This window comes from Polyodon spathula, chromosome 28 (genome assembly GCF_017654505.1).
Source record: "Polyodon spathula isolate WHYD16114869_AA chromosome 28, ASM1765450v1, whole genome shotgun sequence".
Taxonomy (NCBI): domain Eukaryota; kingdom Metazoa; phylum Chordata; class Actinopteri; order Acipenseriformes; family Polyodontidae; genus Polyodon; species Polyodon spathula.
The window spans coordinates 5,728,465-5,754,767 of NC_054561.1; the positions used below are offsets into that span (position 1 = coordinate 5,728,465).

A 26,303-nucleotide genomic window follows, 5' to 3' on the forward strand; every position below is an offset into this window, starting at 1 on the left:
CAGAGCTGTCACTTAGTGAAAACACCAGGTTGAGCTGCTAGTAGAGTTGGCATCGTTAACAGTTACTGAACTCCATTCTTTATCTTGAGAAAGTGTATTTCCTGTTATTGATGATCTCTTTTAAAAAATTTAACAAACTTAATACAAAACTTTTTTTTGTAAAGTAGGACAGACAGGGCATCTTAAATTACAGACACGTATGACCTCTAATTAGCACTCATTTATTTCACAAAGCAAACAGACTATCTACTGCCTTGAAGCAGAAAAATATAAAATTCCAGCACTAAAATCACCACAAGCTTGTTTCCAATAAGTCAAATTATTAACCGGACATTTGTAATGGCTTTACACACATACAATATCACACACAAAAATTAAACTTGTGGATGCAACTACCAAAAGGAAAAACGGAAATTACTTTATTATCCCTCTAAAAATAAAAAATTACAAAGTCTAGATAATACAACCTACTACTGCAATCAAGTAAAAGGGTTAGGCCATTTCTAGGACCAGAGGAAGCAGTTGGAAAGGAGAAACCTCTTCTTCAGAGTGGTGTGGGAGGATATCTAGGCCATGGTGTTGAGGCAGAATCACAGATCCTTGAAGAAAAACTTGTCAAAGTTTTGAGATCAATCCGCTTCTAGGAACCATACAAGCACAGATGGGCTGGCCTCCTCATTCGTCAATTCTTATGTTTAATTCTACATAATCTTACTATATACCACGTTGTTACATTCAACATGTATAAATTCATCTTTATCAATTTAGATGCAGTTGATTAGGTTGCTGTGGGATGGTTAACATAATATTCATGATAAATACGGGGGGACTATATTTGCACAATGGTCTGCCAGTTTTTATTTATTTATTTTTTTTTTTTTACTGTGAATATTGTATTCGTTGGCAGATCCATTATTGAAAAATGTTTATGGCATAAGAACAAAACATCTTAAATCAGTCAGTCACTCTGACATGTGGGGTACAGCTGCACTTGTGAATGTGTTGCTTATTAAAACACTTTGAAGATGGGATAATTTTTTCCAGCATTACAAAGCAGCTTAGTAAACAAGGGCCACACTAAAAATAAAATGTCCCCCCTGGTTTCTTCATTCCTAGAAAAGATAACATTTTGGGGTCTAGAGAGATGTCCTGTCAAATTCTGCCATGATTTTGCATGTTCATATATCAAATGTATACACATGAAGTTGAATTACATATTTAATGGTATTATTAATGGAAAAATATTTGCTACTTCAATGCTGTACTTGAAGTCATGTATGGGAAGATACCGAAAAAAAAAAAAACACACAAGTCATAGCAAAAGCAGAGATTGGTAACTGGGAAGGTGCGTCAATGCGAGAAGCTTCTGGACGATTGAGTTCAGGTAATGGAAATAAAATGGCAGGCATTTACCAGTTTATCACACTAGACCTGATAAACAAAATTGTGCATTAATATGTTCAAATTTAGGTTTGAATCATCATTTCTAAAATTGATATACTACTGGGGCAATGTGCAATTGAAATATTGCGTCATGAACAAATCGGCCGAGAAGGACCCAAAAAAAATCAGTGTGAATTTTCTGAAGGGGAGGGTCCAGTCTGCAAAATGCCTTACAGGCAGTTAGTATGTTAACGTCGGTACTCAAAGTCCATTTTTCTGATCTTTCAGGGTCAATTTACAAGAGAGAATGATCCAGGCTTTTTTCAAGCCTTTCTGCTTTAAAATCACAAAAAATACAAGTGCAGTTGGGCGTTCTTATGGCTTACTGAATACATGTTTACTTTCAAACAAGATCGACAGACTTTAAGCTTCATCTCTGGCTGGTTGAATAATTAGACCCCCCAGTATTCCTCAATTAAACTAGCCCTTAAAGTCTGGCCCAACCAAGCAAACTTCCCAGCATATTTTTCTTGAGCAATTCTAGCAATAAGTAATACATTAAACTCCTCCATTACTGTATGACATCCAAGACGGCTAGAATACATTGTGGTGCTAACATTCGAAAAGATTCTAGAAGCAGCACTCTGCATTAGATCAGTGCTACAATTAGCTACATGTTGCATCTTGAATACTGACTTTTAAACCGTTTTTCAAACCTATGAAGTTGGATAAGATTAGATTTCAAATCAAAATTGAACTCATAAATTTGCCGAACGGGAGTTACTGAGGAAACAGCACTATGTTCCTACAGCTACAATTAGCACTTATTTTTGCTAGGATAGGTATGCAAGAACCTCAGACAAATACAAAAAAGGTGTAGAAGTAGATGGTCAAATACCAACATTTAAGGCATTACATTCAATGAAATTTGGCATGCATGTTTAACATAGGGGCATACCTTTGGGAGAAAGTTTTCGGATTTCATCTACATAATCCAAGGTCCTGTAGTCGATGGTGTGGGTGACTCCATTCTCTTTGATGGCATCGTGCTTGGAGGCAGAGGAGGTTCCGAAAATGGTCACGTCCTTCACCGTCTGGCACAGCTGGGTGGCAGCAATTCCAACACCACCTTTGAAGGCAAACAATTTATAATTGTATAAAATTAAAACATCAAAATTAGTCTTAATCTTAATTAGTTGACAAAGTTAACCCTAACCAATACTTTAAAGCACAAGCAGTAACAAGGGCCAGAGGACAAAGTTGGAAGTAAAGATAAAATTGTAGTTAAAACAGATATTGGGGTGCAACTAGTAGTTTAAAGTAATACCAGGAAAGGTTAAAAATAAACCACTCGGTAGGAATTCCAACATCTAAATCGCTTCTTAGGGAATAATGAAATCCCAGGTATGCACAGTTACGTTGGCAATAAAGGCTGAACAAAAGCAGTTGTAAAGAAGTGCTCCACATGGACAAATTGACAAAAAAAGTCAATAAAGTCAGTGGTGGAGCAATAGCAGGTGCAGCTGCACTCTGACCCACACAAGCAGAGGGCCCTGGGGGGGGGGGGGGGGGGGGGGGGTTTAACGAGAATATCCTTTACATTTATATTTAAATATGTTATACATTAGTATCACTGTAGCTGCCAGTGTGCAGTGCCAGTAATTCAGACTGTATCCTCCCTCATTTCAACAGCTAGCTCTATTGTCTTAATTATCATAACCATCCCCAGAGGCTGGTATGAGACTTCATGGAAGGTTTTGGGGTACTATTCAGCACAGACATTTGCAGTTGTATTCTGCGTGCACGATTCATTCTGTAGTTTAGATGGAAGCTGTTGGACGGGGCTGCAGGCACCAAAATAAAACTACAGATTTAAATTTAATTCCCACCCCCCCCTGCAAATGTCTGTGCAGAACTGGGAATTCTGTAATCACAGAATTGGGGAACCCTGGCAGGGTTAGTGATTAAACCCGTTTATGATTAAAAATTAGTGTAGTGTTGGATGTAAAGATATACGCAGAATAAAATAGGAGTAAAAAAACGTTATTACATTGAATATGCATGCTAACATTGACAATTTAATAGTTAAACACTAAACACTTGATTTGGTATGTTTGATGTTTATAAATAAGGGTTAAAAATTAACATTTGGGGAGGGGGCCCACAATAATGTCTTGCAGTGGGACCTATCTTCCTCCGCCACTGCCAATAAGCCCCATGCATTCGATGGCCAAGTGTTGAAACTGCTCTATGAGCCGATGATACAAAGTTGATATTTTGCTCCAAAAAATGAATTATTCAAGGCATGAGACAGATGAAAAGTAGAACAAATAACCACATCTCCCATTATACAGTAGAACCTCAGTTACAAATCCTGGGAACAGAGGTTGTTCAATTCTGAATACGAGTTTAATGGTTTTAACACGTATAACCTGCTGTCTACACCCTTAATCTGGCACAAATGTTTATTTTTATATAGCATCTTTCACAGTGGACCACCACCACAAAGCGCTTTACAAGATATGAGACTAGGGTGTGTGAACTGAGTCACTTACAACGTCTCACTGAAAGATGGAGCCACAAGGAGGTTAAGCGACTTGCTCAGGGTAACACAATGAATCCGTGCCTGAGCTGGGATTTGAACTGGGGACCTCCTAGTTACTCTGGACCACACAGCCTCCAATGATATAGCATAACAATGCAATATTCATATTGTTTGAAATGTTTTAAAAATGTGTTGCACATGGGGGGGGGAATGCAAAATGTAACTGTAGCCATCGCAACACCACTCCATTTTCTTTTAGAATCTGTAGCTGGGTCAGCAGGGGGGGGGGGGGGGGGGGGGGGCTATCACATTCGCACCATGTGTGGTGTAATCCTCCCAAGACAGGGTTGTTCAAATCAGGTCACCAAATGCAACCTTCAATTTTAATATGGCCAGTAGATTTTTAAAAGTCCCCATGTTTGACTAAACATTAACAGCATACAACAGAACTTAGGTTCTGTAATACAAGGCTTTCTGCTTCTGTCAGAATATGCACCACCATGTTGATCTCAGAGCCAATCCTTCCATGAAACCAGTCCTTTTCTTGTTTCCATAGTAACATGCACCTGCCAGTCAAGTTAGGGTAGAACAGTGGAAATTTTCTTTGACTGCAGTTCAGAAGAGACCTCTATTGCCTACTTAAAGAAAATTAAGAAACTAAAATAGCAGGTAGATTCCTCTCACACCAACGAGGAGGAATGAACGGAGGGGTGTGATGAGTCAGTCCTTATGGCACAGACGGGGGATTAAAATAAACTGTACAGCTTTTAAATTCTGTGTTGCAGCGCTACAGGCCATTGTGTTTCCCTGACTTGCTCATACGATCAGCTTAGACGCCAAGGGGGGCGGGGGGGTTGTGGAGAATCCACATCTGGCCAACTATATGAAAATGAGAATGTAACAATTATATCCAAAACCCGCCTGCTGCAGTTTTACAGAGCACTGCTTCTGGCATATCAGTCCATTCTCAAAGCCCTGCAGCCGTTTCTGACCCACTTTTGTCCCCAGTTTTTAAAATACTAGCATTGTTTGTGTCTCTCTTACGAGAGACACAAACAATGCTAGTATTTTAAACACAGTAATCTTTGCAGGTTTGGGAAACTGGGGTATGACAAGCCTACCTCAAAAAAAAATAATTAAGGAAATGGTAAATGTTAGAAAGTTAAAGTTCGGTGTGATTTTAGTGCTCTGGGCTTATTTTAGATTGTCTTTAATAAAAATAGTCATTTTATTGTGTAAAGGAGTCACAAAGCTAACTCACATGATAGATATGGAAACGCGAGCTTGGAAAAAAATCTGAACTTCTAGTTGAGCAGCTGGGAGTAAGATCAGCGAGGGTTATTGGCATGTTTTTAACACAGCTGCATGCTGCTCTGTCCAGATTGGGCGCGACATTGTTAAAAGGAATTTCACGGGGGCAGTAGCCTGAGCCCCCAGTGTTGGAACTGCAGGTCACACCAGCGGTAGAGCAGAGCAGCGATACTCCAGGCAAGCTACAGCTACTTGCCTGGAGTTTGGGAAACAGCTACAACTTACAGCTCGGAGAGATTGATAAGAATGAACTAAGGATTGTGTGCAAAGATTAAAAAAAAAAAAAAACGTAGAAAATCTTAAGGAACTTAACACAAAATGGCGTGGACGGTCACGTGTAGAGCACCTGGCTGGAAGTCTACCACTGAAAGAGTCGGGGAGAGACGACAGTGCAGTTTTGCACACCATTTTGGCCACTAACTATTATTCAGCCTGGAGCAGAAGACAACACATGCCTGTATTGCAAGAATAGATAAACTATTCCATTGTTTTCTGTATTGCCTTAGGTTACAGCCTCTGTTCTGTGTAAAAAAAAAAAAAATATATATATATATATATATATATAATATATATATATAATATAATATATATATATATATATCTATATATATATATATATATATATATATATATATAGAAAAAAATCTGGGTTTTGACAGTTTCTTTGAGGTCAAGCACTCTAAGGCTGCATTCAAACTAGGTCCATTTCAAAACTGAACCGGTCTGGTTCATTTAGTTTGAAACAATGTATCAATGTGCTTGCTGTCCACATTTATCTGCGAGCAGAGACAGAGTTCATTTGAATGTGAACTCAAGTTTTTTTTTTCTTGGTCCATTCCATTTTTTTTTTCAGGACCGAGTTTGTTTGTGTTCACAATGTAGTTTGTAAGCGCCCCCAGCTCGTTTGTGTGAACCGGATGTTTACAATATCCTGCAAGGCATATTGAAAGATGGCAGTTCTTGAATTATTGCTCCAGTTTTTAATATAGCATGTTTTAGATGCTTACATATTGCTGTGGAAGAAACCCTGGGGGTGCGTTAATTTAATTAACACATTTCTTGAATGCCTCCAGTAGAATGCAGTTTACGCAATGCTGCACGGTTCTCCGAATGTCGCATTAAACAAAAGTAAATTTGAGAAGACTATATGAATATATTTGGGTAGTTTTGTCAGTTACGGTTTCAAAAGAGTGGCAGATTATACCACAGTTTACCATAAATCCGGTATACTGTGACATACCTAGGGCTACCTATATTCACGCTACCCTAGAAATCCCAATATACATCATTGTGTCACTACCCTAATTTTGTGATGTTTTTATTTAGTTATTTAAACAAGAGCAGCTAATATTTCATAGACCAATACATTTACCTATCGTCGCAGTACTACACCTGCCTTTGAGTGATGATCATAAGAAAAAAAAGTGGCCTGGCCCAAGACTACAAATTAGTTCTAAATAAAATGCCGGACAGATGACAGCAGCCAATTATCTAGAATTCTGTTTCAGTCAAGGTGAGAAATTTACATTTACCTAATAGTGTACCCAGCACCATAATGAAATAAATGAGTCGAGTATAAAAACTTAATCTGTGTTCTATTCCAATGAAGAAAACAAATATGCCACCTGCTTCAGGCATGTTTAAGACTATTTTCTCCTCTGCTAGATTTTCTATTAAAACATGGTCCTACACAGAGCATAAAAAGTCAGTTTTTCTCCACCCTTTCTTGTCCCGAGTCAACTGTACAGTAGTAACAGATAATACTCAATATAGCATAATTCGGTCACAGTTGATTCTATTTACTTCAAGGAAATTAGTTTGCATTCTTTACTAAACCAAACTGAAAAACTCTATCGTCACCCCATACAGACTGACATTCAACGTGGTTGCTATTCTGTTCCTGATGCACACTTAAAATCAGCACTGCCCTGACCAGATTTACAAAGAAAATGTATTTAGGTGCAATGGAAAGGCTGAAATAATATGACCTTTAAAGCAAAGCGAGTGCAGGCAGTTCAGGGAAAGGTTAGAGGAAGATCAGAAGGGATCCACCAAAAAACAAATGCATTCCAGCTGTGACTTGTTTTTTTTTATATAAACATTAACTGCTGCAGGATGGAATGCGAATTAAGGATACAGATGTGCTTGTGTAAACAAGTAGAAAGGCAACCCATACAGATGAAACAATGCACTATTGTTCTGACACTGTAGTGTATTAATGGGGATATTCATGAAAAATTCATAAAGTAGGGAACCAGCCCTGACAAACCTCATTCTCTTCATCTGTCCTGCTTTGCCTCAGTTAACCCTTTCTTTTCTTTAAGTAGGACCGAAACAGAAAATAATCAATTCAGCTACATCAAGGACTAAATCACACATTACATTTTTTCTAATTGGAAATTGGTAGCTTGCAAGTTCTTAAATCTAGGCCCCAGCAGTATCACATACAAAAGCTATTTAAAACTAGGAGGTTATTTATCTAGCTGCATCATAGGAGACAACATCGGCCAAAAAATAATATCCTGTCTGATGACCCCCCCAAATGTCTATGAAGTTATTGCCAGGATGGATTCTAACAAACCGAGTATAGTATCAGGGATTCAATTTATTTTTTCTTTTTTTGGGGGGGGGGGGGGGGGGGGATTGGTTTATTAATCGGCTTAAATACCACTCAAAATACATCAATTTTCAGTTTCTGTAATAAACTGCATGCACGTTTCACAAATATATATACAAAGGTTAACTTGGCACGTTGAAGTGGGGATGTCCACATTTTTAATTCAGACAATGTAGAACTCTGCATGCATTTTGAATCAGAGAATTGAGAACAGATTTCATATTACGTCCCATTATCGCCTGCCTATCTATCTATCACACTAATGTTGGGGTTCGGATGTGGTGAAGAAATAATTTATCAGCAATTCAGCTGGATGCAGACCGAATACAAGACCCTTCAATAACTATTAGTGGAAGGCAAACACCAATACAGTACTGCAAAACCAGCTTAATGCGAACAGGAGAGTTTAATTGTTTCACTTTTTAGCGTTTTAAAACATTTTCATTTATCAATTTCACTAATCATAACTGATATTTTAAATATTTTTACATGAATTATTGAAGTTTGTAAACAAATGTTAACCTAACTTTGAAATAATTACTGGTCCTAAACAATAGTCAAGACAAGAGTTGTTGGGTGGGGGGTGGGGGATTTTTATTTTAAGCCCACCCCAGTGCATTCCATCTCTCCCTCTCCTAAACCTCTCTGCTGCCTTTCACACAGTCAACAACTCTGTTCTCCCCCGCTGACATGGGGGACTCTCCTGGTTTTCTTCCAACATCTCTGATCTCACGTACCAGGTATTCTGACGTGGTTCATCCTCTGCCTCTTCCTCCCTCCCCACCCCCCTGGGACCCAAAACTTCACCAAATTACACCTCCTTTTCTTCCACTACTAATCTCTATTCCTCTTGAATCCACCACCCTCTCTCCCTCATCATCTACCATAAAACCTCATTTTCAAATCAATCAAATTCTCCAAAGACATGACAACATGTGCAAAATAATTACTTCCAGCTGCATGTAAAGTTTATTTAGGAAATATCTTGACACAATCAGATGAAATATACTTTGCTTTGTTGTCCATTTCTGGTATTTCACCTCCAATGCTGAAAACTAGATTTTAGCAACCTAAATCACAACAATGCAGCACCGACTTTATCCCACCCCCTACTGTACAGGTCCAAGAAAAGCCAATACAGAGACACTTATAGGTTGATTAAAACACTGTCATTTGAACAGTAAACAAGAATGTTGTTAACGGCTTTGGAGTATTTTTTTTGTAAATGTTATTGGTCTAAAGACTTTTTGCCTAAGTACAATGCACACAGGACGGCAAAGGAATAATAATTAAAAAAAAGCCCATCTTTATATGTAGATACGTAGTTTGCGTTGCACAGCAGTTAATTTAAAACAAAGTTTCTTTTCTGTCACTCCATACTTGTCCAATATGCACTGGCCCCTAAAAACAGGTAAATTTCATTATGACCCCTCAATTTCCAGACTTCCACAAAAATTGCGATTTAGGTAGACCCCTAGTTAGTAATGTCTTTGCACACTGTAGACCTTATAAAAGCAGTTCTTTGTTAGAGAAAGTAGTAAATGGTTGACATGTAAAATAAAATATTGCCAAAAAGAGCAACGTTTAGAATAGTTTTTTTTTTTTTTTTTTTTTTTTAAATAGGTCTTCAGGGGTGTTTTTTCCCCGCCCCCATTAAAAATAAAAGCTTCAAGCCCCAAGTATGACAGATCTGGCCTTTCAAAAATACCTTTGACAAAGTGCAGCAGAAATTTCCTTAATCTGAAACTGTTGAGAATTCAAAGGTGTTCTTGCATGTGGACGAACAGCCAGTTAAAACACAGGAGCAGATAATATTTGTAACTTCTAGTTGGGGCCATGTATTAAAACAAAGTGCCACAGAGATTGGTGCTGGGACCAAAGATGGAGGCAAAGTTCGAAATTTTGTAAAACCTGCATACGACAAAGCTGGGGGAGGCAGACGCCCAGGAAAATCCAAAGGGATTTAGACTATGGATGAAACATGAAAATTCAATGTATGTACTCGTCAAATGTAAAATGCGACAAAATGAATAGAATCTATACTTGACTTATCTTTTACACCACAGGTGACACAGGGGCGACAAAATAAATTGGGATTTAATCCGATTTGGTCAATTTCCCAGTCGTCACACGAAAATCAGAGAACAGCTTCAATGCACGTGGGTCCAGCAGGGCGAATCTGTATCCAAAAATGAGGAAAAAATACTTGCTGTGGAAAAATACCCAAAGTTATCACAAAGATCGCAATTATTAAAAAAAAAATTGAGGGAATATGGGCGTCCATTTCAAAAGGCACTGGCCAAGCTTGGTATGTATGATTTATTGCCATATATGTTGAAATACTGCCAGAGTAGGCACTCAATTACTACATCATGTTGACCAATATGTACCAGTCTTGATCAGTTTCGTCAATAGCATTTTGTAGTTTTATTGATCTGGCAGTTTTCCTAATCTGTTGCATCTGACTGTGGTCACTTGTGGTGTGTAAAATAGCAGTGCTTTGTGGTCTTTACACTGCATTTAATTCTGGTCCACACAATACAAAAAACCAAAGGAACAAGCAAATCCCAGGGCTAGAAGTTATAAATATAGGTTGGGTTATTTTCCAAAGTCCTGTATACCAGGTGTCCACAAATGACACTGACCATAATACTGCTTCAATTATGAGTCAGTGTACAAATAAGATAATATTTAGCATTTGACAGACATTTCATCTGTGGTTTATGCCATCCACTTGCTGTCAAATGGGTCCCCTCCACCCCCACCAGATAAAACACTTCAAAAGTCAAACTCTAGTTTTGACTGTTTAGAACTTTGAACCCCTGGCTAGCGAAGAAACTTAATAGGATACAATAGTATAAGGAAGTATACAAAGATCATTTGTTTCATATAGTTTTACCTTATTTAACCACAAGCATCTTCCATTTGTGGTGTGTATCTTCACAACAATGCAATATGATTATCAATTGTGATGTGCAAAGGTTTCTTTGCTAGCAAGGGTTTTACCAACTTTGTCACATGTTTAGATTGAGCGTTCTGAAGTTCTGGGGGATTCACTTGAATATAATATATCCTTACCTGCTGCCATGTGGATAAGTATGCTTTGGTTGGGTCTTAGGTTTCCAAAGTCAAAGATCATCATGTAAGCTGTGATGTAGTTCACTGGAATGGCCGCTGCCTCTTCAAAGGTCATGCCTTCAGGCATCAGGAAGGTGTGGCTGGTTAGCACGGTAACCACTTCCTGCCACATGCCTGCCCTGTTCATTACTATCACCTTATCACCAAGCTGAAAGAAAGAAAGAGGCAGGCAGGTGAGGAGGGAGCAGCAACAGGCAATGCACAAGATATTCTGAATGCTGGCACAAAGCTAAATTCAGACTACTTACTGGATTATTTTATTAACAAATATTACCGTTTTCACATTAAACATCTGCTTTTAATTTTAAATGTTCCCAGTGTTCCTCTAATAGTCAGATCACAAGAACATCTTGGCATGCCGATATCAGTATCCCCAAAGCCTCTGTATTCTGCTTTGTTGGACACTTTTAGATGAAAGGCTTTTGATGGTTTGATATGCTGTGGTTAAAATACAGGCAAATCCTCAGGCTGTGTTTAAGCAGATACAGCCCGAAACCTCTGGTATACTTTTCAGTATACCAGAAAAAGTATTAAAAAACACAAAAAAGTAATTCAAAAAGTTTAATTTTGGATCAATATTTCTGGCTTCTTTATTTCTGCACTGAATTGTGTAGATGCTAACTGGTTAATCCCAAACTGTTTCTCATTTAATACCCCTCACAGTGCATACAACCACATTAGAAGTGTTTAAAAAGAAACAAAAAGCAAAATTAGAAGGAACAATAAAACTAATAGATTTGTTTGTCACAATCGACATCTCAAAAACTGTTATCCTTTCTCAGGATAGGGCAGATTAATCTCCTTGTACAACACTGTTTCTGCTCTATTTTAAGCCAATACAAATAGGGCAATTTCAAAAACAAACCTTCAAGCCTTTGATGTAAAATAACGTAGGAAAATGGTATGATCTCCAGATTTGTTAGTGGTGGTTTGCAAAGCATTTAGTGCGTTTTGTTCAATCATGAGACACATTGCAGTGGGATCTGAACCTCCATACCCAATACAAGTAACATGGCTGAACAATCACCACAGAAAACACCCCTTTCCTCCCGCTGGAATACAACCGACAAACAGGAAACGGTTTAATAGTGACCCAAAAAAAAAAAAAAAAAAAAAAAACACACACACAACTTCAGTAGATTTTGTTTTCACAATTACACATAAAATACTAGTAAATAAGTTAGTGGTAGCCAAAGCCAGCTATGAATGTCAAAAGATGGCAAGGTACTCACTGCAGTAAAACTGAAGTCAATGCGATATGCTGGTTTGTTAAATGCTAGAGGGCATTATCTGACTAAACTGCTTTGTTACGGATTACGACAGTGTTTCACCAAACGATGCCACACGCTAAAACTTGTGAATACCAAAAGCACAAAGCTCACATTGAGCTGAAGTATTTGTAAAACTGCCCTGATTTGGTAACAGCTCAGATTTTTACATATGTACACAATGCATTTCGTACTGAATCAGATTGCACATAACATGGGTTTCCTCATCTAAATTGTTTCAGAAAATATGGAAAACATGTCTTTTGCACATATTGTTATACAAATACAACTTTTCATCAGAAGCATGTGAAGGTGGTTTATCTTTTCATAGCTCAAAATTATATAAACTATATGAACAATTCAGATATATTTATCATCTAAATCAAAGAAACTACAAATAACACAAAAAAAGTCTCCCAGAAGCCATAATAGTAGTACAGTATTTCTTGTTAGATTTCAAAAGGTTACATTTTTCATTAAGTATGAAACTACAAAACGGTATGTAATTCAATAAGTTAATGTAACTAGTCACCAGGTTTCATACGACTATGAAGCAAAATTAGGTAATTCTATAGGGCGATGCAAAACTTCTGACCATAGCTGTAGATTCACAATTAAAAATATGACCTAGTGGCAAAGTGGCTGAGTGGATGCAGGTGCAGGGGTGATGCAATGCAGGAATGAAACGGGACAGGTTTGTAATCCTGTTTGGAAGGGTTTGTTTTTTTAAATGCAGGTCTGATGACCAAAAACAATAATCCCCAGCAATACACAATGTGTACTGCACAGGGTAAACAATAACAGGATTGCAGTCCCAAAGAATAAACAATAAGTATCCGCCCCACACTAACATGGTCACCAGTCCTGGGTGTGTGCAGTAGTGCTCGTGGTGGGTGATACCGTTTATTTTGCGACAGTAATGCAGTGTTGTTCCAGCTTAGTGATGGCCTTTGGCAACAGCTCCGGAATAGTGTTAGACATCTAGCGATTTACAAACAAGACAAATTACACACAAACAAACAAAACTCATTATACTGTTTCTGTATTTTCAGGGTCTCTCACTGTCCTCCTCTGTTCATAAACACAAAACCAATGCGAAGGAACAGATTGTGCTTCTCTGTCCTCTTATGCTATCACACATGACCCCTTGGTAAACGAGTGAAACCGCCTCTCCAATCTGAGGCTGCCACGTTGTTTCCCTTCCAGGTCAATGCGTTATTGCAGCAGAGTCCCGCCCCCTTTCTAGCCGGCTAATTCCCTTGAACACTAGGAAAGAAGTGTCAGGCCAGCCCGTCCAAGGAACTCTGTTCTTGCTGCTTGGCAACCAACAACCTAGAATCATTTTATTTCTGTCACATCCTCATATACCATATGTAAAATTTGCCCCTAGCGATTTATTAAATACTGTCTGCAAAGAGAAAAACTAAAATAAATGGATTATTCTGCCGATTTACATCAGCAGCTTAAATGGCTGCTGTTAGTTATTCGAACAACCAAATACACAAATCCCAATGTCACTGAAAAGTTCTGTGTGGTTTATTAAATTAGCGCAAACACTCACCATGAGTTTATTTTAACCTTCAATGGCTCTAGAGTTAGCCAGAAACCACCGCTGAACTTCACTGCAGCTGGATAAAAGTTTAAGAATATGATGCTGTTACTGTTAGCTGGGCTAAAGAATTTTTGAAAGACAGCCCTACTAGGTGACAGTGACAGACGAATGTGACACTTCGATGAATACTCATAGCGTAGGATTAAGCTTGTTAGACAACAATTGATATTGGCTCTCAAAATGTTCTCTCTGGCACATACCCATGTGGTTTGAGATATACGTCACTTGTAACACTTTGGAGATTGACTGTCACCGAGTTCTTATTTTTCCCCACCCTCCACGGTGAGTGACTGTCGGATTCCAACAGAGATAAAAAGTGCATCTTTGTCTTGACTGTTAGACCTGCTGTTAAATTCTCCTTGTGAAGAGATGTCATTTTTGGCTTGATTTGCAGGAGTTATATTTAAGCTGCTCGTTTCTCAGTTCCGAGTCCTTTTGTTCTCCTTCCCTTTGAGCCAGGTTTATGGTAATACATTTTTGAAAAGCAGTTAACCTCCATTAATACCTGACCTTTTGTGCATTGCATGCATGACACGTATGAGGTCTGTCGCACACACTGGCAAACCTGTTCTGTGCAAACTTATCACTTCAGCCAAAAAAGTATGATTAATGCAGACAATTGTCAACAAATACTGTCAGAACTTCAAAAAAGGACGAGTGTTTTGACAAATATTTTAAATTTCCCACAATTGTTTAATGTAAAAACATTAAACACAATTGTATTCTTAAAATAAAAATTAAGTAAAACGCTAGTCAAATATTTGTTTTCAAAAAGTAATAAGCCATTATACTGCTCAGAATGGAGGCAGAGACAGGATAGCAACAGGGGCAGGGGGGCGTGGCCTCTGTGCGTGCCTTTATATTACAACAAGACATGTTCAAAGCAATAAAAATATCCCAGGAGTAAAGAAAACATTGCGTCTACCTTAATTCACTGGGGTAAAAGTAATTACAAAACAAAGGATGCCAAATAAGTGTTCTGCGATACCTCATTTAGGGAGCATCGATGCAACAGCGTGCACAGTATCACGATATTCGATATTAAAATCGTGATACTTTGGATCTCATGGCCATTACATGTTAAATGACAGTCAAGTTTTGTTTTTTCTTGCAAGTGCATAAGAGGCGAATACAGTTAATGCTACAGCATTCTGTAATGCTTGCTGCTTAGTATTATTTAAAATACATTTTAGTAGCTCACTAATTTGTATATTTCTCCTAATTTAGATTATCCAATTATTTAAAACAGCACAGCTCACCACTACCACCCCCCTCGCTGACACACCGTCCTCCAAAATGTGTGCAGTCAGCTGACTGCTTCTTTTCACACTGCAGACTCACCATGCAGCCATTCCAGAGCTACAGCATCGGAGTTCAGGTGAGGCGGTAAATAAGCACAAAGTATTTGTCATTTCTAGCGAACATATCCCTTCGAATATTTGCCCCAGCACTACTAATCATACTTTGGTTCAGACACTAAGGAAGTTGTGTGCGAAAGTGGTTTACTCTCACTTATTAAATTGTATATGTAAATGTAATTAATGTAATACCCAACTATAGTTGCAACCTGGCCATACATCTTTACAAAACACATGTTTGTGAACAGTGCAATTTTTAGAAGAGGTCAGGGGCAGTGTTAACTCAGACTGTAAAAAACATACCTTATTTACTTTTACAGGAATTTGAACATTCAGATGCCATCACGCACTGGGGCGTTTTTTTTTTTTCCTTTGTTAACAAATCATTTGGCAATGTGTGAATACTATAAAATCACACATTAGATGTCCCTCACATGCAATGTTCAATTTTAGTATTTGTATAATGCATATTACTTAAGTTATTACATTATTGCATTGACATCCCACAGACAGCCTAGGTGTGAAACCAAACTTCACAGGCTGCATATCCAGAAACCTAGTTTAACCTTGTTTCTAGTGGGTCGCACGTTACCTGGGTTTTCAAATAGTTTTAATATGTGGTACCGATCTCATCGTGGCGCGTAGGGCCGACGGGGAAGTTTTTGAAGAGATTAAAATGATTGCATTCTGGCATAATTTTGGATTGTTTGAGAATGTGCTAGGACTAGCAGTGGTCTGCTTCTAGTGTCTGATAAACTACCCCATTAGAGCAATGAAGGAGATTTACTTGAACACTGCTCACAGCAAGGCAAGATCAACCGACTGTTGGAGCATCAAGGGCCCTGCAATACAAAACTGGCTGAAAATATGTATGGAATTGGTGACCGCATCTTTAATTGTGCACAGCTTTGATTACATGTTACTGTTTATTTCAATAAAGACACATTTAAATTGTTTGTTCTCTTTGATATTAAAATACAGCACAGCCATATTTTCATTAGCACAATCAGAGCTAAATCTAGTAAACTGCATTTCATTTAATACCCTCTCTCACATTTATATAATATATATATATATATATATATATATATATATATATATATATATATATATATATATATCTATATATATATATATATATACACTTCCTAATTACACTTCCTAATTACAGTGGCAAGTATTTTTATGCATTCCGTTTTCACCTTTCTGGTCAGTTGGAGAAATAAATTTTGGTTTTCCCTACAACTGACCCTGCTTTACAAAACCTCACACTACATTACTGTTTTTCATTATGGTAATGTCTTAAATGACCGTGCTTGCTTCTGTGGCTGAAGAGATATTATCAGCCCATCTATCGAATCTGCTGCGCAGGTAAATCTTAAACTCCAGAAGGAAAACAACGCTGCGACAGACAAACTGTTTGTGGGACTCGAAACTATTTAGCCACTACGATTTGACTGGCAAAATATAAGATTGCTACAGTAACAGTTTCACTTCCTTTTTTGGACTATTGAGCTATTCACACATGTTTGGTCAACATCACAACTACTGCACGAAACTGGCAGTCGCGTATTCTGCGGTTGTTAATATAACACCTCTCCAGTGGCGGACATAGGGTTCACAGAAACAGTAGGCAAATTATATTTGGGGGTCCAAGGGTCGCTTAGGCAAACAAAATGGCGTATTCTTACATATCTGGACACAAACGTTCTGTTAGCATGCTTCTTTTATTATATGAATCCTTGATAATGTACACACTACTCAAAAGTGAGATGCAGAGTTTAAGAAAACAGATAAAACAGGTTACCGAGGTACAGAAATAGAAAACTGAAAATGTTTACAAACATAGGTTTCATTATTTATGATTGGATGTTTTTAATCGTTGTAGAATATAATAGCCAATTTTAAACTCATTCATTTTAGGAATGGGACAAAAACATTTGGAGAAATCCCAGTGGAGGGTATAGTTATAGAAGCTAGTAAAACCTTTCACTTGTCTGCTGGCTTTGTTTGTGAAAAGGGCCAACTTGACCCTCACACCCGCCCAAGATGGTGGTGCAGTCCGTACGACAGGAAAGCCAAAGGTCTGTCATTTTGAAATTAATATTGATTATGGGTTGGGCAACTCAAACAATGATCTGACACATGGTTTGTGGTTAGTGCCAGAAACGATCAGATACAAAATAAATGAAATCTTCAGTAACCCGCCCACTCAAGGGACAGCTCTTTGCAGAACAGCCAAGGTTCTCCCTCCCACCACTGCCAGAAGATATACTACTGAACACAACACACTCAAAACATCTATAAAAGAGACAGGAACTATTTACACACTGGCTGGTGGAATGAAGGAGCCTTTAATACTACAATAACATTTCAAGCGAAAACAGACACTCTGGGAGTCTGACCCTGGCTTGTACAGCTAGGGAAAGCACTTCAATGCAGTGTTATTATTCAAAAGAAAAACGCCAAGTGACGACTTGTCGAGCAAAAGCATCAATAACTTTGCCAAAATCCAGTTTTTACTCTGCTCTTGGTTGCAGAAAACTACACCAAGACCTGACAAACTATGACCTCCCACTGCTGAACAGTTATCAGTTTTAATGTGCTTCATTACAGAGTATGATCTTTCACAAGCAGCTGTCAAGACAGGTAGAGTCAGAGCTAGGGCATAGACACTTCATTAAAATTGTGACACATCCTTCACCTTTTTAATGAGTATGTTATCACACTTCTCATTCTCCATTTTCTTTCATACCTTGATCACAGCATGGTTGTATCCACAGTGATGCTTTTTTTTTTTTTTTTATCTAGACAGAAGTGGTTTGACAGCATCAAAATAAAAAAAATAATAAAGTCTGGTTCAGAAGCACTGTTGCTGCCTGCACAACTGCAGTGTTCCTGGGATAAACATCTCTCAATTTCTGCAATAGCAGAGTCTACTGCAGGGAAAAAAAAAAAAAAAGTAGTCTCGTATGGCCTCTTCTGAAGACCAGACCATACTACTTCAATGACGGTCACATCTTCTGTGCTTCAGAGTTCCCCAGCCAAGTACCTTTTGTAGTATAAGAGGCACGTTACATTGCTCACATTCTGATGCAGTTGTGTTCCAGACCTATTCCCAACCTTTCGCAACTCCCTCAATGTGTCCTTCACTGCTTGTTTATAGGGAAACAGCAGTGCCAATGGTTGTGCTTTGGCTCTGTAGATGGCTGCTGAGATTTTCCCCTTTGCTAGTCGATTCAACAAAACTTGGACACTGTTGATAAAGTTGACTGAACATATTTTGTAAAGCAAACCTTCTGCTTCAACCGATACATTAGGATCATGAGCAGAGGCAACAGAAGATCAATCACTGCAAATGTCTTCAACAGCTCATATCTGCAAGCCCACCGTATGTCAGAGCCTTTTCAGTTCATGTGGGCAGAGTTAGGCCAATAGTCTTTAAAACCAATCATTTGCAAATGAAAATTAAGGCAGCATCTGTTAGGTCTGGCAAATCATTTGAGATTCTTGCTGGACTGACCAGCTCCTGTACGCTGAAAAATGGGTCAGTTTTGTGCAGTATTTATTCTTGCAAGCACATTTTAGAGAGCCTGCTATTTTGATTTTAGTTGAATGATTATAACCCCTCCCATTTGAACGAGTGTGAACAATCAAACTGTGGAAGCAGAACTGCAAGCCATGTGCCTTTTAGCAATGCTATGAAAATACATATGATTGGCATCAGCGCTTCCCATTTGTTTAATGACTTAATTTTCTGCTACCATGTTTCACCTGGTGGCAGAGCTAATGAAGTGCAGCCAAGTCAGGTCAGAAAAAAACAAGGATTGCAATAGCTGGCTCTGGCTACCACTGTAGGAGACAAACCCCATTGTACTGTACTGCATGGCATTCCCTTGAAGAAGCAAACACCAGTTTATTGGCTTCTCAAACATGCAATAGAAGGTTAGTGAGGAAGTGGAAATAATCTAGCACCTTCATTTGGACAAATTCCAAGCATGAATAAAAAAAAAAAATCTCAACAAGGCACTTATTGGTGGCATATCCACCTATTTTACTGTAGTTTAGACAACATCCTTTAGGGGAAGATAGAGGTACTCAATTTAGCCCACACCAAAGAGACCTGAATGCTTTCTCTGCTGGACAGTGTGAAATTCATTTTCCACCATATCATCTCTCTGTACTGCAACTTACAAGCGAGCGAAGAAAGGTGGACATTCTTGCATTGTTAGATCATCATTTTTAGCAAGTTAATTGTGCTACTATTGACAGTTGTTGCATCATGAAGAGGGTTAACAGTTATTAAATTGTAGAAAAGAAACAAAAAAAAAAAAAATCAGCAAAGCTGGCCAGAAACCCTTCCAATGCAGCAAGTAATGCACCAGGTTGTTTGATTTGTCAACAAAAACAGAATTGTTCCAGATCGGTAGCATATAGATGGAACCGCACCAATAGAAAAAACTAACTTGCGCAATCTCTATTTATTTTTAAATTAAAAGATGGGGGAATCTGAGGGTTAGGCGGGATCACAAATAGCATTCGGTTACAAAGGAACTGGTCTTTAATTGACTGCACTGAAGAAAAATGGAGTCACAAAAATAGGCGGGGCAGCAAATAAAAGCCCTCCAACCAAGAGACAAACCTGCCTAAATGGTTGAGGGCTGCATTTCCCAAGGGTGTGGATTTGATATTACACAGCATCTAAAACTGTACTAATGTTTTTATTTTTTATGTTTTAATTTTGAAGTGGTTATACCATTTATAAATACATGGTATGGCATTTATAGTATGATATACTTCTCCAAAATAATGTTTCTAAAGACCAGTATTTTGTCTTAAATTCATGTTAAGATTATTTATTTCTACAGATCGGTTAGAAGTGGGAGAGATTTAACCCCATCCTCAGTCAATCTGCCCCACTGTATCAAATACCAGGTCATCTTGCTTGATCGTTCATTCTTAAATTGCAAATCACACAAACAGTCGAACACACCATTCTTAGTAAAACAGCCTGTGATCCTTGAAGACTGAAATTGTATACTGTTCTTATAAAAGATGTTACAACTACACTTACAGAACTGTAAACGCAACACATTGATTTGCATCCATTGTACTGATGTGCAAATCCTCCCTGTGATGCAGAAGTATTAGATTCGGGGGTTAGGATAACAAGGCGTTACCTACCACTGCTGCATTTGTTAATGCCAGAGCTTGGAAATGATGAATTATGGGTGTGTTTAGACTACAAAATTATGCATTCTGGGACTCAGAAATTGGGTCATATTTCTCCCAGGGTGTCGGGACAATCCTGTGCTGTTCAAATATTTAAACTTGTCTATTTAAAACGTCCTGTTGAAACGGCAGCCGCCCAAATTGCAAAAAAAACAAACACACACAACTGCTTTCTAGATTTTCAATATAAAAAAAATACCACTTTAATTAAAAGTGCTGTTCAATAGATTTATCCGTGGCCGATAAGGGGTTTCATTGTATTTGTCATTAATAAAAAAGACAATTACAGATGCTGCGTTCAGCAGTCCTGATAAAACGACGGTAGCGTAAAAAAAAAAAAAAATTATACGTACATTGCATAGTATTACATTGACAAAAAAAAATTAAATATCACATCTTAAATACAAGGTAACCTATTAACATTGGAAAAGGCAGCTTTTTGACCGTTCCATTAAAGATTGCATTAAGTTCATTTTTTAAATGTAATAAAAATAATCAAATCGAATTCAACTGCCAATCAGACATGCGCAGACCAACACAGACCTTTGATACAGACGACGGGCGGTGGCTACTTATTGAACACAGTGGTATTCAAACATTGATCAGTTTACATGTATGACTACTTTACATGTATGTTTACATGTATGACTACACGCTTGTATTTGGGTCGAAACTCTAGGTTATATTATATTATTATTATTTCTGTCAATGCCTGCTGAACTTTTGCCATTAAATTAATAATGCATTTTTGCTCCATCTAAAATATTTAAGTGAATTTAAATGAAAAAAATAGTAGCCCCCGGTTTGTTCTGTTACTTATAAAACAGAGAGGAATAACGGCAGTGAGAGCATTTTCCCGTACATCCTAGAGAAATTAAATCTTACCTTTCTGTCGGTCACTCCCTCTCCCAAAGCCTCCACTACCCCCGAGCACTCCATTCCCGGGGTGACGGGCGGGGACGGAAGCCTGTCGTAGAGACCCTGTCTGCCCATCAGGTCAGCAAAATTCAAGCCACACGCTTTCACCCGAACCAGCACTTCCCCGGCTTTCGGGACTAGCTCTCCTTTTTTCACCTGCAGCTTCACCTTATCGTAGCCCCCGTAGCCCGAGAGCACCAAGGACTTGTATGAAGCTTCATCCTGGGGCTTCTCAGCTTCTGGTGCAGACGGTGGCTGCTGCTCGTTCTGCTTGCCTTCATCCGGCTTAGTATCTTGCTTTTGTTCTTCAGTTTTCGGTTGCTGTGCAGCTGCTTCTTCTCCAGACATTGTTATTTATTTTTTTGTAAGGTTAATAAGGTAATTACTTTTTTTTTTTAAAAAAAGAGAAACGCAAATCACTGACAGCGTCCACACAGACTTGTAACTCTAAAGTCTACAAAACAAGTGAGCGGTGATTAGACTGTTTCTGCTTATTGGAGCCACTGAATTTGACAGCTGTGCGCTATATAGAGCGGGCTCTAATAGATAGGACTCGTGTCCGACGAGAGAGTGAGAAGTAATTCGTGGCAAGCGGATTTCATTGGTGGAGAACCGGAGCCAACATTAAAGCAGCCGTGCATTTCCCCCGTGCATTAATTATTATTATTATTATTATTATTATTATTATTATTATTATTATTATTATTATTGTTTATTTATTTATTTTACAGACTACAATATTTTCACTCTAAAGAGCTCGTGTTAAAAGATTGTAGTACAAATGTTCTGTAATGAAGAGGCCGACTGATCAAGTCAAACGAAGTTTCTAAAGTTAAGCTTTATTCCAGGTGTGTCAAACTCCAGTCCTTGAGGACCGCAGGGTTTTCTGGTTTTCATTCCATCTTGAGCTCTCAATTAACATAATTGATCTAATTAGTTGTTCAGTTGGGCATATTTAGTATTGTTCAAGGTCTTTTACAGCTGACGGTTTACAAAATGCACTTGGATCAAGATATACTACACTGAAACATTTAAGGCCCAGATAGAAGTGTTAAATTTGTCCAATTAATCAAATAATTAGACTAATTAAGTTTAGAGTTCGGGTACAACAAAAGCCGGAAGACACTGCGTCCCTCCAGGGACTAAGCTTGACACACCTGGATTAAATGTATCAACCCAGTGGTTCTCAATCCTGGTCCTGGAGGACCACTGCTCTGCTGGTTTTTGTTCCAACCAAGCGCTCGATTACAAGTCAAATTAAGCTAATTATTCGTTCAATTAAGTAATTGAGAGCTTGGTTGGAACAAAAACCAGCAGGGCAAGATTGCGGACCACTGTATCAACCTATTCATCTAATAACTGTCTAGATCAGGGGTCTCTAATCCTGGTCCTGGAGGGTCAGTGTCCCTCCTGGTTTTTGTTCCAACTGTACCCTAAATTACTTAATTGGACCAATTAAGCTTCCAATAAGAACTAAATTGGCCCAATTAAATAATTTGGGGTACAATTGGAACAAAAACTAGGAAGGACACTGGCACTCCACGACCAGGTTTGGAGACCCCTGTTAGAAGGTTCATTGCTGCATATCACCAGATTTATATTGCACCTAATGAATCCCCCCCCCCCCCCCCCCCCCCCATTGTTTCTTGCTAATACTGCATTTGTTGTGTGCTTCTCTAGGCAGAACGTATGTATTTTATGAAACAAGTAGTGTGTAGTGTAGTGACTACATCTTCTTTACAGTAAGCGTAAAGCGATCAAATTTTGTTCAAGGAATGTATCGAGAGAAACATGTTTCAGCTTGTTTCGTCATTGTCTGATATCGGTGATGTAATTAAGAAATTGAGATGGTTTAATAATGTTAATTACAGCTTTAAAGGCAGGTAGAGAGTAGCAAGCCTAATTATAAACATCCTGTCTTGCATTTTGTATTTACCCACAGACGACTTTTTGATTAAAACATGCTAAATAAAAAATAACATAAATAAAAAAAACAACAAGAGACTTGCTGTGCCTTCTACCATCATCCAAAAGTGGGCACTGATAAGCAACAGAATGTCAATTTTGTCACACAAATGAAGGGTTTTGAACTTCCAGGAGCAAGTAGAGAGCTGCTTATGCTGCCAGCATACCACATTGCCAGACTCTGGGTGGTTTAGAACCCCCTTTACCATACCAGAAAGATTGCTCTTTCTCACCCTTTTTAGGGTGATTGCCCCAGGGTCTTTGTATACTTTGAACTCCCAAAATTACCATACCCCTAGTTTTGAAAAGCTCTTTATTTAAATGAAAGATAATACTTTGGCTTTATATAGCTCTTTTTATCCCATATGATACTAAAGCTCTTTACATGCGACAGCTGTTCTGTGCCAGCACAATGACACAGCAGTTAAAGTGGAAGAAGTAAAGAATTGTTTAGCCAATTGAAATACAGAAGGAAATTTAGGTAGGCTAGATTGTAAGTGCCTGAATTTAAATTTAGCCATTATATTTGGACAGTCCAACTGTTTGAACGTTGTTTATAGCCTACAGTTTATCAGGAATAGATAAGGAATATTTTATCAATATAGTACAATAGTATTTATGCTAAGTTGTTGAAAGGCACTGGTCTCTTAAAATCCATAAGTGAAAGAGCTGATATAGGCCTTCTTTGTATGGTGAATAAAAGGATGTGTGCAAGGGTTGCATGGTGGTATGTGCGTGCAGGGGTTGCATGGTGTGTGCGTGCAGGGGTTGCATAGTGGTGTATGCTTGCAGGGGCTTGCGTGTTGGTGTGTGCGTGCAGGGGGGATGCATAGTGGTGTGTGCATGCAGGGGTTGCTTGTTGTGTGTGGGTGTATGTGGAGGGGAATTGGGGTGCAGGTTTGGGGGGAAAGACGGGGGCAGGGGAAGCAAGGGCATATAAGGGGTTGCATGGAAAAAGGATTGGGGAAGACAAAAACATGAGAGAAGCTTGTGTTCGGCAGAGATCGCGATAGAGTAATGTATACACTAATTTATTTTCATTTTCCACTCCCAGTTCCCGTTCCTTCACTTTATGATTTTATTTTGTTATTATTGAATTACTGTAAAAATAAACGGCTTGAGCCTTAATCTAATCACAGTTGCAGTCTCATTTCTGTCCCAAAAAGAACCCAAAATGCTATAATATATTGATGAACATTATATAAGAAAATGAAATGTCCTTTTATTGGAATAACATGTTCCTTCTCAAAAATGTGTTTTAGTATTAGCTTTAATAAAGGAAAACAACTGATTTAAAGCATTATCATGTATATTTCAGTGCAATGTAGTTTCTTCATTTTTGCATTTAAATTTTCTTTCTGTTTCTTCATAAAAATAGTGTTTTCTGGGAAGAGTGAAAAGATACATTAACTTTGATTCGTATACTAAGAGTAACTCTTAAATGAATTCACGATCCAGTTCTCATGTACTTTTCTATGGTAAACTGAGCATGCATTACTTAGAAACTCGGTAGTCAGCTGAGCAGCATATCACAAAAACTGGGTTCGGAAAAGCAAAGCAGCATTATAATTTGGGGCATTATAAAAGCAAAACTGTGATTACTTTACAGATAAACTAATGAATCCTGTAACACAACTGTAATAGTTGGCAGGAAATATATTTGCAATAAAAATGAACCATGCAAATGATTATAGATATATGCTATTTGAAAGAAAAAAGTAGATCACCACAGAAAGGCAATTCTTACATCCGTGCATAACATGACAATTTATATAATGTAATAGTTACCCATAGTTTGTTTAGAAGCTTTAATCAGTTCTTATTTCAGGAAATGGTTGAGAGTTCCACGCTGCCCCAGCAGAGTGAGACTTTATGATAAAGGAATACTGCAGCTAACAGTTTCTGCTCTAACTGAGGAGTTTAAGCGCGCCAAGGTCCGACTGGAAATTACATTAGTAGATTCAAGCGACAAATGCATAGGGGAGGAAGCACATGTGCTGAAAACTGGAAACAAAGTGGGCCACAAAGAAAGCCATGGAAGATGCAAAGGCAGCCCTTTGAATCGGTGATATTATGTAGTAAGTTCAGCATGGAAGAGGGGGTCTTGGTATCAGTTCAGCTCCTCCTGCATGGCACAAGGCACCCCCAACGCAATGGAAGCTGGTAGCCAAGAAGGTGCAAAATCAGGAGAGGAAGATGACGTGTGTAAAGGCCGTTTCCCAGGCCAAGCAGGGAGAATGGATGATATGGGAGAGTGTGGAACAACGCAAGATCCGCTGGCAAGACCTATGGACAATGGAACAGAGCAGGATCAGTTTCCTCATCAGATCAACATATGATGTTCTCCCATCGCCACAGAACCTAAACCTCTGAATGGGTGAGGATCCCTCATGTCCTTTGTGTTCATCACCTGCAACATTAAGGCACATTTTGACAGGATGTAAGGTGGGTCTTAGCCAAGGACACCATGACCAGGTGCTGTGATGTTTTGCCTTAGGATTGGAAGACAAGCGTAACATGACCAATAAGTTGCCACCAGTTCCATCAAAGCATTACACACAAAAGACAGTATTCCTCCATCCAGGAGAGCAACCACCAAGAAAAGGTGTAAAACCAAGCCTCATCCAGGACAACTGGAAGCTGCTAGAGACTGTAAAATGCTGGCAGATGTTTATTTTTCCATCTGTGATTGCTACCACTAACCTTTGACCAGATATTGTCTTGTGGTCTGGATCAGCATGTCTTGTTCGCCTGGTAGAGTTAACAGTGCCATGTGAGGATGCTGTGGATGAGGCGTATGAGAGGAAGAAACTGTGGTATGCTCAACTAGCTGCTGAAGCAAGCAGCAAGGATGGAGAGTCCAGGTTTTCCCAGTGGAGATGGGTTGTTGAGGATTTGTGGAACACTCTAGAACTCGGTTTCTCAGGGATGTCGGGTTCAGTGGCCAGGATGCCAG

General features: G+C 38.6%; 1 protein-coding gene across 1 annotated transcript in view; it reads right to left on the minus strand.

Annotated features, from left to right (window-relative positions):
* vat1 (vesicle amine transport 1) overlaps window positions 1-21,927 on the minus strand; it is a 51,837-nt gene extending 29,910 nt beyond the window's left edge. The window contains exons 1-3 of the mRNA XM_041231519.1: window positions 21,350-21,927; window positions 10,935-11,142; window positions 2,342-2,512 (exon numbers count right to left, since the gene is read on the minus strand). Coding sequence (XP_041087453.1) covers window positions 2,342-2,512; window positions 10,935-11,142; window positions 21,350-21,730 — 760 coding nt within the window. The 5' untranslated portion in view covers window positions 21,731-21,927. The remainder of the gene's footprint in view (window positions 1-2,341; window positions 2,513-10,934; window positions 11,143-21,349) is intronic.
* Between the last annotated feature and the right edge of the window lie 4,376 nt (window positions 21,928-26,303).